This window comes from Hypanus sabinus, chromosome 21, assembly GCF_030144855.1.
Source record: "Hypanus sabinus isolate sHypSab1 chromosome 21, sHypSab1.hap1, whole genome shotgun sequence".
Taxonomy (NCBI): Eukaryota; Metazoa; Chordata; class Chondrichthyes; order Myliobatiformes; family Dasyatidae; genus Hypanus; species Hypanus sabinus.
The window spans coordinates 8,648,437-8,664,072 of record NC_082726.1 but is presented as its reverse complement, the minus strand read 5'-3'; the positions used below and the strand labels follow the sequence as shown (position 1 = coordinate 8,664,072).

Genomic DNA, 15,636 nt, shown 5'->3' with positions numbered 1-15,636 from the left:
CACAAAACATAAAACACCATGGAACCTGCTCAAACAAAAAATCAAACGCCCAATGTGCAAAAAAAACTAATTGCACAAACAGGCAAAAAGTGAGCGGACACAGATAACTTATCAAACATCAAACCAGAGCCCAGTGGTGTTCAGTGTAGTTCTTTCCCACCTATCTTTGTATTGTGGCCCAGTTTGCAGATAAAGCCCTGAATTCTCTCATCCAAGTCAGTGACATATAACATGAAAACAATGCTGTTCCAATCCTGATGCTGCTTTAGACGAAATACCCTCCTCCTATGTACCCTCCAGTTCATATCCATCCATTCATCTATCTAAAAGCCCCTTAAACTCTAATTCCACTGCTGCCCCGGTAGCCCACTCCAGAAACCTAAAACTCTGTGTAAATGAACTTCAAAAGTTTATTATCAAATTATACAACTCCAAAATTCTTCAATTCTCCACGAAGCCAAGATGGAAAAGAAAGGCAGCATAATCATCAACCCCCAAAATCCCACCTCCTCGTGAAAGAAAAAGATCAAAATGGAACAGACCTATTGACCCCCAAATCCCTCCTCCCACACACAAAAAAAACCAAATGAACAAAATGGATCAGGAACATCGACTCTCAAAGCCCTCCTCCTCACAAAAAAAAAAGAACGAGTAGATTGGGCGATAAAGCACAGAATATAAATACTGTAAGACTGAAAGAAAGAGTCTGTACTCCAAAGTCCACATCCAAAATGCAGAAAAAACCTGGGCAACACTCTCTGGGCACAACAGCAGCCTCTCCCCTCTCTGTTACAGAGTAACAGATCTATTGGCAAGCAGCCAGCGCTCACCCTCTCCGCTCACTTCGATGCCTCAGTCTCCCTTGTCACTTCAGTCAGTGAAATGGAGCCAAAGATTGGTTTGCATCCCAGCCTGCCTGTTACAAGGTTTGCAGACACTGCCTCTGCCTCCTGGAATCCTCTTGGAGGCCGCAGACTGCTGGAACACCCAAGCGATTTCCAAACTTGCCTTGATGTTTCAATCACCTTCGTTGCTTTAATTAGTGAAATGGGGTCAAACATCAGATCGTGCACCCAAACGATCTCCAAACAGCAAAACGCATGCTCTAACAGTTCCAGAATTACACTCAAGATGTGAAACAAATGTAAAATACATAGAATAAATGAAAAATATGTTCTCATGATCTTTGCAGACGTCGACCAAAGGAGCATTGTACACAGGTGCCATCTTGACCATTAACCCTCTCCCTCTAACTTGAGAAACATGACCTCTGGTGTTTGACACTTCTACCCTGCCGGAAAAGATTCGGACTCTGATTAGAAAGACATTAAAAGATTTTATGCCTCAAAACCTCTATCTGGTTCCCCCTAAGCTTCCATTCTAAGGAGAACAGCCAGGGTTGGTCCAGATTCTCCTTATAGCTCTAATGCAGGCAGGTGACATCCTTCTCCTTTTCACATATCCTTTCGATAACAGGGAAACCAGAAATTAACATGGTACTCCACATGCGGTCTGGCTAATCTTTCATATGGCCACAGCACAACTTCCTTACTCTGATACTCAGATCACCTACCGATGAAGACAAGCATGACGTATACCTTCTTTACTGCCTTATCCAGTTGCGTAGCCAGTTTCAGTGAACTATGGACCTGCTGTACCTCAATGCTTGATATCAAGGACAGTGGGGAATTGGCACAGAGGGCATTGTACTGAATGATGGTTAAGACACAAGTGGCTGAGCAGTACACTACTGACCCTATTTACTTCTGCTCTCACAGATACGAAGCACAGAAGCAGTCTGTTCAATCCACCTGGTCCACATCAGCATATCTGCTTCACTCCCAACTTGTCCTGTCTTTCCTCATTTAAATCTTTCAACTCCTCTCTCATTTGTTTACTATTCACCCAAAACCACCCTCTGTGGGAACAAATTCCAAGCCAGGGCTGTCAGGCTGGGTAACAGCTTCTTCCCCAGGCCGTTAGACTTCTTAACACCCTGCTGCCCCCCAACACACATGTACGCCCTGTGAATGCCCTGTCCCCCACTCACGGACGCACTCTCACCCTGCACTGGTCACTTTTCATCTGTTATTGCTGCTGTTTCACATATTTATACGACTGCTTGCTGTATTATAACAAATAGTGACAGTAACATTGTACAAGCACCTCACACTTCATGCCAAACTGTCAATCTTCAGGCCATAAACACGAGAAAGTCTGCAGACTCTGGAAATCCAAAGCATCACACACAACAGCTATGGACACTATAGCTTTGGACAGCTATGTGTGGAGCCGAAAGAGATGGGAGAGATTTTGAACAATTTCTTTTCTTCAATATTCACTAAGGAGAAGGATATTGAATTGTGTAAGGTAAGGGAAACAAGTAGGGAAGTTAAGGAAACTATGATGATTAAAGAGTAGGAAGAACTGGTGCTTTTAAGGAATATAAAAGTGGATAAATCTCCGGATCCTGACAGGATATTCCCTACGACCTTAAGGGAAGTTAGTGTAGAAATAGCAGGGGCTCTGACAGAAATATTTCAAATGTCATTAGAGACAGGGATGGTGCCAGAGGATTGGCATATTGCTCATGTGGTTCCATTGTTTAAAAAGGGTTCTAAGAGTAAACCTAGCAATTATCGGCCTGACAGTTTGATGTCAATGGTGGGTACATTAATGGAAAGTATTCTTAGAGATGGCATATATAATTATATGGATAGACAGAGTCTGATTAGGAACAGTCAACATGATTTTGTGCGTGAAAGGTCATGTTTGACAAATCTTATTGAAATTTTTGAAGAGGTTACTAGGAAAGTTGACGAGGGTAAAGCAGTGGATGTTGTCAATATGGACTTCAGTAAGGCCTTTGACAAGGTTCCACATGGAAGGTTAGTTAGAAAGGTTCAGTCGTTAATATTGACACTTACTACACAAGTAGTAAAATGGATTCAACAGTGGCTAGATGGGAGATGCCAGAGAGTAGCGATAGATAATTGTTTGTCAGGTTGGAGGCCGGTGACTAGTGGTGTTCCTCAGGGATCTGTACTGGGTCCAATGTTGTTTGTCATATACATTAATGATCTGGATGATGGGGTGGTAAATTAGTCAGTATGCAGATGACACTAAGATAGGTGGTGTTGTGGATAATGAAGTAGGTTTTCAAAGCTTGCAGATTTAGGCCAGTTAGAAGAGTGGGCTGGAAGATGGCAGATGGAGTTTAATGCCAATAAGTGTGAGGTGCTACATTTTGGTAGGACTAATCAAAATAGGACATACATGGTAAATGGTAAGGCATTGAGCAATGCAGTAGAACAGAGTGATCTAGGAATAATGGTGTATCATTCCCTGAAGGTGGAATCTCATGTGGATAGGGTGGTGAAGGAAGTTTTTGGTATGCTGGCCTTTATAAATCAGAGCACTGAGTATAGGAGTTGGGATGCAATGTTAAAATTGTACAAGGCATTGGTAAGGCCGAATTTGGAGTATCGTGTACAGTTCTGGTCACTGAATTATAGGAAGGATGTCAACAAAATAGAGAGAGTACAGAGAAGATTTACTAGAATGTTACCTGGGTTTCAGCACCTAAGTTGCAGGGAAAGGTTGAACAAGTTAGGTCTTTATTCTTTGGAGCGTAGAAGGTTGGGGGGGACGATAGAGGTATTTAAAATTATGAAGGGGATAGATAGAGTTGACGTGTTTAGGCTTTTTCCATTGAGAGTAGGGGAGATTCAAACAAGAGGACATGAGTTGAGAGTTAGGGGGCAAAAGTTTAAGGGTAAGATGAGGGGGGAATTTCTTTACTCAGAGAGTGGTAGCTGTGTGGAACGAGCTTCCAGTAGAAGTGGTAGAGCCAGGTTCGGTATTGTCATTTAAAGTAAAATTGGAAAGGTATATGGCCAGGAAAGGAATGGAGGGTTATGGGCTGAGTGTGGGTCAGTGGGACTAGGTGAGAGTAAGCATTCGGCATGGACTAGAAGGGCCAAGATGGCCTTTTTCCTTGCTGTAATTGTTATATGGTTATAAAATTCTGGATGAACTCAGCAAGCCAGACAGCGTCCATGGAAAAGACAATTTGGACCATGCCACTCAGGGGCTTGAGTTAACATTATTCATGTAGTGACTGCACTGGATGGTAACTATATGTGTGTGACTGTGCAGTATGTACCGTGTTCTACACCTTGGCCCCAGAGGAATGCTGTTTCGTTTAACTGTATACCTGTGCAAGGTTGAATGACAATTAAACGAACTTATTGGTTTCCTGGTGACTTTCTCATATTGATGTCCAGGGATGAGACTTTATTTTAAAGTTTAAGATGCTTGCCCCTCAGCCTTCTGTTCTAGAGTACAGAACTGAGAAGTTGAACTGTTTACTCTTACCTGTGCTGTGAGTGGACGCCAGCAGCAGGAAGGTCAGCACAAGGGTCAAGGGAAATGCCATTGCTTCAGGGGGAAGGGAGCTCTCCCCGCAGGGAAATCTGGCCTTCAGGTCTCAGGTCCACAACCACGACTCTCACTGCTGTGACCGCCTGTCCAACACCTATGCAGAAACACAGAGACACTGCCAACATGATCATCCACCTCCTTGATCAAAATGCTTCCAACATCAAATTCAAGGCCTCCATTTAAACAGGCAAATCGGAACCCTCATTATTTTATTTAGCACTTGCCACAGTCTTCAAATGGTTGCTCTTTGGTCACACATTGAAGAACCAGACAGGGTCAGGGATTGTCTGGAGCGATCTCATTCCCTTAAATTCTCTACTATTTAATCCTGTCATGCCCCATAAACTGCACGTCTCCAGTTCTGGCCATTCACATTTGTAAATACCTTCAGCCTGTTCACAAGTGCTTTCGTAACTTGGTCCTTGGTAGGACAACACCAACATAGTGTAACAACCAACTTTCCCCCTATTTACACAGCGTGGACCAACCATTGCACTGAGCAGGGAATCTTTACATGGCCCTTTAAATGTTTAGGAAGTCCTAACTGCACGGCAACAAGGGCCTTGTGCACGGGAGCATTTCAGTTACCGCACAGTCACACACCCATGCAGTTTAGAGGGAACAATGCCAGCTGTAAGATGTTCAATTCCTGCCACTGTCTGTAAGGAACTTGTACGTTCTCCCTGTGAGTGTGTGGGTTTCCTCTGGGTGCTCTGGTTTCCTCCCACATTCCGTAGACAGACAGGTTAGGGTTAATAAGTTGTGGGCATACTAGATTGTATCATAAGTGTAGTGACACTTGCAGGCTGCCCCCAGGACATCCTTGGACCATGTTAGCCATTGAGACAAAACAATGCATTTTCCTGCATGATTCCACGTACATACAACAAATAAAGCTCATCTTTAAAGTTTAATCTCAGGTGTGAAGTACTAACTTTGTGACATTCCCTCATTAACATGGCATGAATGTTGTACCTGGATATCATGTATGAAATTACTGATGAGCATGCCAATTTGTTGCTAAAATAATTGTCATGTGGCCACACCATCACGGCACTAGAACATGCTGTAATTAACACAAAAGACGCATTTTACCTATGTACCGATTCACTAGTGATAAATCTGAATCCTGTGTAGCATCTGTGCCCCCAATTTACCCCCGTTCACCTAGGGTGAACTGCCGTTGCCCCGCCAATAGTGCGATACGTCGGTGTAAATACGGTGTAATGCCCCCCAGTACACACTCGCAACACAAATACCAGACAATACACCAAAGGAGAGTAAATAATTGCAACTTTATAGTTATTTCTTAGTAATAGGTTAGTAGAAACAGATGACCTAAAGGTGCCAAATCAGTAAATTTATCACTTTGTGCACATAATATTTTAATACGTTGGAGCTCACGCCTCGGGTTCCATCCACAACGACTTTCCAAGCCTTCGGCCACCGTCCGAACCTCTGATGTCCAGTATCCGCCGCCCTGGAACCGCTGTCCGCTCCTCACACATCCGTCCTCCTCGCTCGCCTCCCAAAAAAGACCGCGAACTCCCGCTCAGCTCACACATACAAGATAGCGTAACAATCCTCCATTGATTAGCTCCCCCTCTTATCTGCAGTCATAACCCAAACATTCCAGATACAGAAACCCATTACAGCATTAAATAACATTACAGAGAAGCCATTGTGTTAGCCTGAACAGTTAACATCACAGTTACTGGTACTGAGAGCCCTACACCTGTTATAGCAGATCTCTCTGAGGAGGAGATCTGGCATAACAACCTCCCTAAACTTTCAGATGCTGTAGGGGATCGGGGTCGGTCTGATTCTCCTGAGACACCAGTGCAACCACAAGAGAAAGGAGTCATCTTAGGTTAACCTTATGTGTAACACTCTGATGCAAGGAAGTAATAAGTAAGGGAAGTAGTATTGGATCCTGATACTTTCGTTTTTCGGAAATTGAGAATGGAGATCTTGATCCTTATGGCTATTTTATTACGTTACAAAAATTAGAAACGAAAAATAGGGAGCTGAGAAAACACAAAAGAAAGGAAAAACTGTCGAGATAAATAAAAATTCCAGTGATAACAATTAACCTATAAAATAGGCATGACACCTGCTACTGAAAGATCCTGAAAAGCTGCCAGTGCAGCACCAAAGTCCGAGTCCTTTGGATTATTAAGCAATACACAGAAACACTGCAAGAACTCAACATCTATGGAGGGGAATAAACAGTTGATGTGTTGGGCCGAGATGAATGTTGTGCCTGTATATCATGTATGAAGTTACTGATGAACATGCCAATTTGTTGGGTGTGCATTGTTCAAATAATTGTCAAGTGAGCACACAATCTTGGCACCAGAACATCTGGTTATTAACACTAATGACATATCAACTGCTTATTCCTCTCCAAGATGCTGCCTAACGTGCTGTGTTCCTCCAGCATTTTGGGTGTGTTGCTCTGGATTTCCAGCATCTGCAGAATCTCTTAAGGTTGGATTATTGAGCTTTGTTGTATGGCTTTAAACCAATTTCTTCAAGCTTGAAATTTGTATCCCCTGTTCATTATTTCTAGAATGTTTACAGTGCCTTCTTCTGTGATGAAACACAAAATGTTCATATAATTTTTCTTCTATTTCCTTATTCCCTGGTACAATTTCTTTCATCTCACTGTAACAAAAAGCTTTCTGCCATGAACTGATATGGTCTGGCCCTCCATTGGTTCAGGTTGACTATAGATGATGCATCCAAGCTGTCAAGCCAGGGGAGAATGATATGGAGAGCAAGCTGTTGCCCATGCAGCAGGCTCCCACTCTCCAAGCAGCTGATGTATCCCAAAGGAATGACAGAGACTGACACTACTTAGAGGCTTCAACTCCAGATTTTTCCTCGGGATTTACTCCTGAAGCCCCCCCCCCCCCTCCCACGGATGGGTGTAGCCGCAGGGTAGCAGTGGTCTGAAATCAGAGTTTCCCTTCTCTTAGATGAGCTGCCAACCATGGCTGACAAGCCCTATTTGCCTGGTTTTAAGGAGTCAATACCCGCCTTTGGCCCTCCTCCTGTCAGTAGAAATGGACCTGCCAGGCTTAGTAGCTAAGCCACACATGAAGGCCAGGAGCTGGATTTGGCAAGACCATGTGTGGATATGAAAACAGATTCCTCTAATTCTAAAATCAAATGAGACCCAGAATAATCAGAACCACTTAACTGATGTGAAATTTGTTGTTTTAGAACCTAGAGCAACATAGCATAGTGTGAATCCTTCATTGTGTCGACCAATGTACACTACTTCATGATCAATCTAACCATTCCCTCCTAGAAAGCCAAAAACACTCCTTTTTTTTTCGACATCCATGTGCTTATCAAAGTGTCTTAAATGTCCCTAATGCATCAGACTCCACTACCTTTTGGGCAATGGGTTCCAGACATCCACTACTGTGTACAAAATTTCTACCTCTGACCTCTCCCCTGAGCTTCCAATCCAAAGTAAATTTATTATCAAAGCACATATGCCACCATATACAATTCTGAGATTCATTTTCTTGTGGGCATGATCAATGAATCCATAATAAGATAATAACCATAATAGAATCAATGAAAGACCACACCAACTTGAGCATTCAACCAGTCTGCAAATGACAACAGACAGTAGGTGCAGGAGTAGGCCATTCGGCCCTTCAAGCCAGCACTACCATTCATTGCTGATCATCCACAATCAGTACCCCGCTCCTGCCTTCTCCTCATATCCCTTGACTCCGCTATCTTTAAGAGCTCTATCTAACTCTTTCTTGAAAGCATCCAGAGAATTGGCCTCCACTGCCTTCTGAGGCAGAGCATTCCATAGATCCACAACTCTCTGGGTGAAAAAGTTTTTCCTCAACTCTGTTCTAAATGGCCTACACCTTATTCTTAAACTGTGGCCTCTGGTTCTGGACTCCCCCAACATCAGGAACATGTTTCGTGCCTCTAGCGTGTCCAATCCCTTAATAATCTTATATATTTCAATCAGATCCCCTCTCATACTTCTAAATTCCAGTGTATACAAGCCCAGTCACTACAATCTTTCAACGTATTCCAGTCCTGCCATCCCAGGAATTAACGTCATGAACCTACGCTGCACTCACCTAAATAGCAAGAATGTCCTTCCTCAAATTTGAAGACCAAAACCGAACACAATACTCCAGGTGTGGTCTCACCAGGGCCCTGTACAACTGAGGAAGGGCCTCTTTGCTCCTATACTCAACTCCCCTGGTTATGAAGGCCAACACACCATTTGCTTTCTTCACTACCTGCTGTACCTGCATAATTACTTTCAGTGACTGATGAACAAGGACACCTAGATCTTGTTGTACTTCCCCTTTTCCTAACTTGACACCATGCAGATAGTAATCTGCCTTCCTGTTCTTGCCACTAAAGTGGATAACCTCACATTTATCCATATTAAACTACATCTGGCATGCAAATGCCCACTCACCCAACCTGTCCAAGTCGCCCTGCATTCTCATAACATCCTCCTCAAATTTCACACTGCCACCCAGCTTTGTGTCATCTGCAAATTTGCTAATGTTACTTTTAATCCCTTCATCTAAATCATTAATGTATATTGTAAATAGCTGTGGTCCCATCACCTAGCCTTGCGGTACCCCACTAGTCACTGCCTGCCATTCTGAAAGGGACCCGTTAATCCCTACTCTTTGTTTCCTGTCTGCCAACCAATTTTCTATCCATGTCAGTACCCTACCCCCAATATCATGTGCTCTAATTTTGCCCACTAATCTCCTATGTGGGACATTAAAGGCTTTCTGAAAGTCCAGGTACATATCCACTGGATCTCCCTTGTCCATTTTCATAGTTACATCCTTAAAAAATTCCAGAAGGTTAGTGAAGCATGATTTCCCCTTCGTAAATCCATGCTGACTTGGTCCGCTCCTGTTACTGCTATCCAAATGTGCCGCTATTTCAACTTTTATAATTGACTCCAGCATCTTCCCCACCACTGATGTCAGGCTACCTGGTCTATAATTCCCTGTTTTCTCTCTCCCTCCTTTCTTAAAAAGTGGGATAACATTAGCTACCCTCCAATCCACAGGAACTGATCCTGAATCTATAGAACATTGTAAAATGATTACCAAGGCATCCACGATTTCTAGAGCCACCTCCTGACCATCAGGCCCTGGGGATTTATCAGCCTTCAGTCCCGTCAATCTACCCAACACCATTTTCTGCCTAATGTGAATTTCCTTCAGTTCCTCCATTACCCTAGGTCCTCTGGCCACCATTACATCTGGGAGATTGTTTGTGTCTTCCCTAGTGAAGACAGATCCAAAGTACCTGTTCAACTCATCTGCCATTTCCTTGTTCCCCATAATAAATTCACCTGTTTCTGTCTTCAAGGGCCCAACTTTGGTCTTAGCTAACTTTTTCCTCTTCACATACCTAAAGAAGCTTTTACTATCCTCCTTTATAATCTTGGCTAGCTTACCCTCGTACCTCATCTTTTCTCCCCATATTGCCTTTTTAGTAATCTTCTGTTGCTCTTTAAAAGTTTCCCAGTCCTCTGGCTTCCTGCTCACCTTTGCTATGTTATACTTCTTCTCTTTTATTTTTATACTGTCCTTGACTTTCCTTGTTAGCCACAGTCACCCCCTACTCCCCTTAGAATCTTTCTTCCTCTTTGGAATGAACTGATCCTGCACCTTCTGTCCTATTCTCAGAAATACTTGCCATTGTTGTTCCACTGTCATCCCTTCCAGTCAACTTTGGCCAGCTCCTCCCTCATGGCACCTTTGTTCAACTGTAATACTGATCACTACCTCCTAGTGGCTCCTTTACCTTGAGTTCCCTCATCAAATCCGGTTCATTACCACACTAGATCCAGAATTGCCTTCTCCCTAGTAGGCTCCAGTACAAGCTGCTCTAAGAATCCATCTCGGAGGCACTCCACAAACTCCCTTTCTTGGGGTCCAGAAGCAACCTGATTTTCCCAGTCTACCTGCATGTTGAAATCCCCCATAACAACCGTAGCATTACCTTTGCGACATGCCAATTTTAACTCTTGATTCATCTTACACCCTGTATCCAGGCTACTATTTGGGGGCCTGTAGATCACTCCCATTAGCGTCTTTTTGCCCTTACAATTTCTCAGTTCTATCCATACTGACTCTACATCTCCTGATTCTATGTCACCCCTCGCAAGGGACTGAATTTCATTCCTCACCAACAGAGCCACCTCTGCCCACCTGTCTGTCCTTTCAATAGGACGTATACCTTTGAATATTAATTTCCCAGCCCTGGTCTTCTTGCAGCCATGTCTCTGTTACTCCTTCAACATCATACCTGCCAATTTCCAACTGAGCCTCAAGCTCATCCACTTTAAGACAACAAACTGTGCAACTACAAATTGAAATAAATAATAGTAATAAATAAATAAGCCATAAATATCAAGAACATGAGATGAAATTTCCTTGAAAGTGAGTCCATTGGTTGCAGAAACAAGTCAGTGGTGAGGTGAGTAAAGTTGAACCCTTTGGTTCAAGAGCCTGATGGTTGAGGGGAGTTCCTGAATCTGGGAGGTGTGACTCTTGAGGCTCCTGTACCTTCTTCCTGATGGCAGTAGTGAGAAGGGAGCTTGTCCTGAGTAGCGGGGGTCCCAAATGATTGATGTTCCTTTCCTGTGATAATGCTTTGTGTAGATATGCCCATGATGGACTGGGCCTTATCCATTATTGTTTGTAAGTTTGTCAAAGTGCTCAGGTATTGGCCATTGCTGCCCTGTAAAAAAGCCACTCTGTGCACACTTCTTAATCTTATATACCTCTACATTAAGTTACCTCTTATCTTCCTTCTCTCCAAAGAGAAAGGCCCTATCTCACTCAACCTATCCTCATATGATATGCTCGCAAATCCAAGCAGCATCTTGATAAATATCCTCTGCATCCTCTCAGACCCTTCCTATAATGAAGCAACCAGAACTGTACACAAAACTTCATCTGTGGTCTAAGCAGAGTTATATAGAGCTACAATATTACCTCATGACTCTTGAACTAACTAATGAAGGCCAACACTCAATACACTTTCTTAACAACCCAATCAACTTGCATGACAGTTTAGAGAGATACAAGTTCTTGGGCCTCAGATCCACCTGTTCCTTCATGCTGCGAAGAATCTATTAACCTTGTCCTCGGCCTTCAAGCTTGACCGTCCAGAGTGCAACGCTTCACACTTCACCAGATTGAACTCTATCACCACTTCTCCATCCAGTTCTGCATCCCATAGACAACCTTCTACATTATCCACAACACCTCCAACCTTCATGTCATCTGCAAATTTACTAATCCACTCCTCCACTTCCTCATCTGAGTCATTTATAAAAATCCATAGAGCAAAGGTCTCAGAACAGATCCCTTTTGGAACACCACTGGTCTCTGACCTCCAGGCAAAATACTTTATCTATTATCACCATCTGCCTTCTGTGGGCAAACCAATTCTGAATCTATATATCCAAGTGTCCATGACATTCATGCCCCAAGGTAGGATGAGCCTACCATGGGGAACCTTGTACATATACACCATGTCCACTGATCTACCTTTAATTTGCTTTGTTACCTCCTTGAAAAGCTCAGTGTGCTCATGAGGCATGGTCTGCCCTTCACATAGCCATGCAGAATATCCATAATAAGACTATTCTTCACCAAATGCTCAGAAATCTTGTCCCCAAGAGTCCTCATTAGCAAAATTATATCATTTGGATCACTCCCATGATCTTTTTTGAACAATACAACATTTGCCATCCTCCATTCCTCTGATACAACACTTGTAGCCAGGGAGGATGAAAAGGTCATTGTTAACACTCAGTAATTACTTCCCAAGTAACCTGGGGTGTAACCTGTCTGGCCTCAGTAACTTATCTATCCTAATGCTTTTCAGACACTGCAGTTTTCAGAAGTTTTGTGGCAGCAGTAAGTGCAAAGATATAAAATTATTATACAATACCAAAAGAAATAAATTTTGCAAAAAGGAATACTGAGGGTACCTGGGTACTGGGTTGACAGGACAAGGTGTGAGCAAAGGTTCACACAAGTTTAGGATTAGAGATAGAAAAAGATCAACATCTGTGTTATAAAAAATCTACAACCAAATTTTGCTGCATCCTAAACTATTTTCAGAATGGAATTAGGAGACTAAAACTCATTATGTTGTACCCTTGAACATTTTACCTATAGTTTTCAAACACTTTTCTTGAAAACTGTAAGAATATTTTAAAGAGTTGTTGAATGTGGTAATGACAGAAAAATAAGGCTCAACTTCAGAGGATGTGGCATCACTTCTGGATTGAAATTGTAGTGTCAGCCATTAGCAACAAGATTTGAACTATTGCTTGCACTAAATCGGCGCAACTCTCACGTATAACAATACGTGACAATAACAATAACAAAGTGCAACTTTAACCTACAGTCTTTATTCAACACATCAGCTTTATTCTTTTCTCCATCTCTTAAACTTGTCCTAATATAAAATTGTTGGAAGCTCACTAATAAAAGCAGACAGGCAAGAGAAGAATTCATCAAGGTCTTGTTTCATTACCTGGTAACGTCCAGTACAATAATCTTCATTTGAATGAACCTCTCTCTCTCTCCTCCTGACTGCAGTTCACAGCTTCTTTCACACAAGTTTCCATCAACCACAGGGAGGTCAGATTTCCACAGACATCCTGGGGTGAAATTACTAACAATTATTCTAATCAAGCTTTTAAAATTGACATCATATTTTTACCTTTTACCTTACTCTGTGTGTTGTTAACTCTCCATTAGGGTACTCTAGTAATGTCTGTACCTTCATGTGGGATCTTACAACCTATCAAACAGAAATTCTGCACAACCACTTGTTCTTGTCCAATGGTAATGAATTCCCTTACCGGGTATTAGACTCCCCCCTTGCTCTTCTATTCCACAATCCATCCTCTACCTCTCCTCACTGCCCATCACCTCCCCCGGTGCCCCCATTCCCTTTCTCCCATGGTCCACTCTCCTTGCCCATCTGATTCCTTGCTATTCCGACCCTTTACATTTCCCACCCACCTGGCTTTACCTATCACTTTCTAGCTATCTTCCTTCCTCTCTTCCCCTTTTTATTCTGGCATCTTCCTCCTTCATTTCCAGTTCTGATTAAAGGTTTCAGCCCAAATCATCTATCATTTACTCATTGCCATAGATGCTGCCTGAACTGCTAAGTCCCTCCAGCACTTGGTACATGTTACTAACTAGTTATTCCAGTGCTTCATCATTTCACCCGCTTACCTACCTGCAGATTCCAATGAACTCAGCTTAAATATATATGCTCTGTGGACCGAATTAAACTCTGAGACATTTCACACACTTTTCTTTTTACAGCAAGGTCGGGAGAACACAATTTCACTACTTCCTAATACTTACAGGAACTCATCCTTACTCTCACCATCCCTAACTTTTGCCATGGCTTCCCCAGTTCACAGACATGAAACTTCTGTGCTTCTCCCTCTTCTCCATTGGGTCTAGAACAAAGAAATATAATGACGTTGAACAGGCACACTAAATGATTTAGGAACTTCTGACCTATAGCATTACTTTAGCCCTCTTTCACTGATGAGTTTTCTCTGAAGCCAGCCATCCACGTGGCATTCCCCACAGTCAGTGTGGATAATTAAACAAACTGAAACTGAAAACTCTGAGCCAGATACGTACAGGTCCAGTAGACAAAGACAAATTAATCAGTGCAGCCAGTCCATCATAGAGTTCAAAAGACACTCATTCAAACGTCGCATTTAATCATTAAATTGGGTCTGGAATCTGAGAACATAGCACGTAAAGAGCTTCCAAACTCCAATCCATTATCAGCCTAGACCAGTACGTTTCAGATACAATGCAGAGTACTTATTACTGTATAAATAATGCAATGGGAACCAGTCAGTCTGCAAAGCTCTTTGGCTTTGAGAGACAAGAGAAGAAACCAAAACCAGCTTGATTCATTAGCCAGTCCAGTGAAAGCAGCCTCAGATACCATGACGACTTCAATGTTGGCAAATTGACATTCCACTATGCCAAAAACACTTTCACATTATTGAATGACATAACAAGGCTTTATTATTCTGCATTATCAATAGTACTGCACATACGGATATTGCTGATACTACCAGTGTTCATTATCCATTTCAAATGACCATTGGAAAGTAGGTGAACCACGACAGGAATAGGGTCACCTCCTGGAATACTGTGTGCATAACTAACCTTGGGAAAAATATACAAAAGGGACACTGAACAAAGGAGCAACCAATATCCTTGTGGGCAGGTTTGCTGAGCCATTGGGTATAACTTAGGCTAGTTTGACAGAGGAGTGGAAACTTGAGTCTTATGAGAATATGCTGAGCAAGCTAGGACTTTTCTCTCTGGAACAAAGGAGGATGATAGGTGATGTGATAGAGGTGTACAAGATGATAAAAGGTATGGATAGAATGGACAGCTAGTGACTTTTTCCCAGGACGGAAATCAAATGAGGGGCATAATTTTAAGGTAATTGAAGTATATGGAGGTTATCATAAGTATTAAGTATTTTATAGAGATGGTGGGTGTGTGGAAAGAAATGCCAGGATTGTGGTTGAAGCAGATATATTAGGAACATTTAAAATCATTAGGTACATGGATGATAGAAAAATAGAGGGCTATCAAGAGGGTGACAATGATCGTAAGGGTAGATTATAAAGTAGGATTAACCTCATGGGCCAATGGGCTGTGTCGTTCTACATTTTATGTCCACCTTCAACTACTGGTATCATGGAGCCGGAGCTGCTTAGCAAGGTGGTCACCCCATAAGGCTGAGTTGCCAGCTTGTGTTAGTTCATCTCATTTGCAAACAGGTACATCACCTTGAAATCTGTTGGGCGTGGGTGAGAAAAGACACAAATGCAGTAGATTTCCAGGGAAAAGCAACAACATACAAGTTATTGGCACCATGGAGGGACCTGCTTCACAACAGGGGAGGAAGAGGTTGGGAGAACTACATTCAGTGTCCAATTTAGTAAGTCCAGGAAGTATCTAATAAAGAAGCAGCTGAGTGCAATCCTGCAAGTTTGTGGTCTTTTGTTTCATCCACTTCAAGGGACAACATATGTTCAGCGATGCTCTTCTGCACACCACTGGTGTAACAATTGGTTATTTTTGTTAT

The 15,636-nt window shown here is 42.5% G+C and overlaps 1 protein-coding gene across 1 annotated transcript in view; it reads right to left on the bottom strand.

The window, feature by feature from the left end:
* Positions 1 to 4,438, bottom strand: part of LOC132379218 (stereocilin) — a 93,167-nt gene extending 88,729 nt beyond the window's left edge. The window contains exon 1 of the mRNA XM_059946928.1: positions 4,378 to 4,438. Coding sequence (XP_059802911.1) covers positions 4,378 to 4,438 — 61 coding nt within the window. The remainder of the gene's footprint in view (positions 1 to 4,377) is intronic.
* Between the last annotated feature and the right edge of the window lie 11,198 nt (positions 4,439 to 15,636).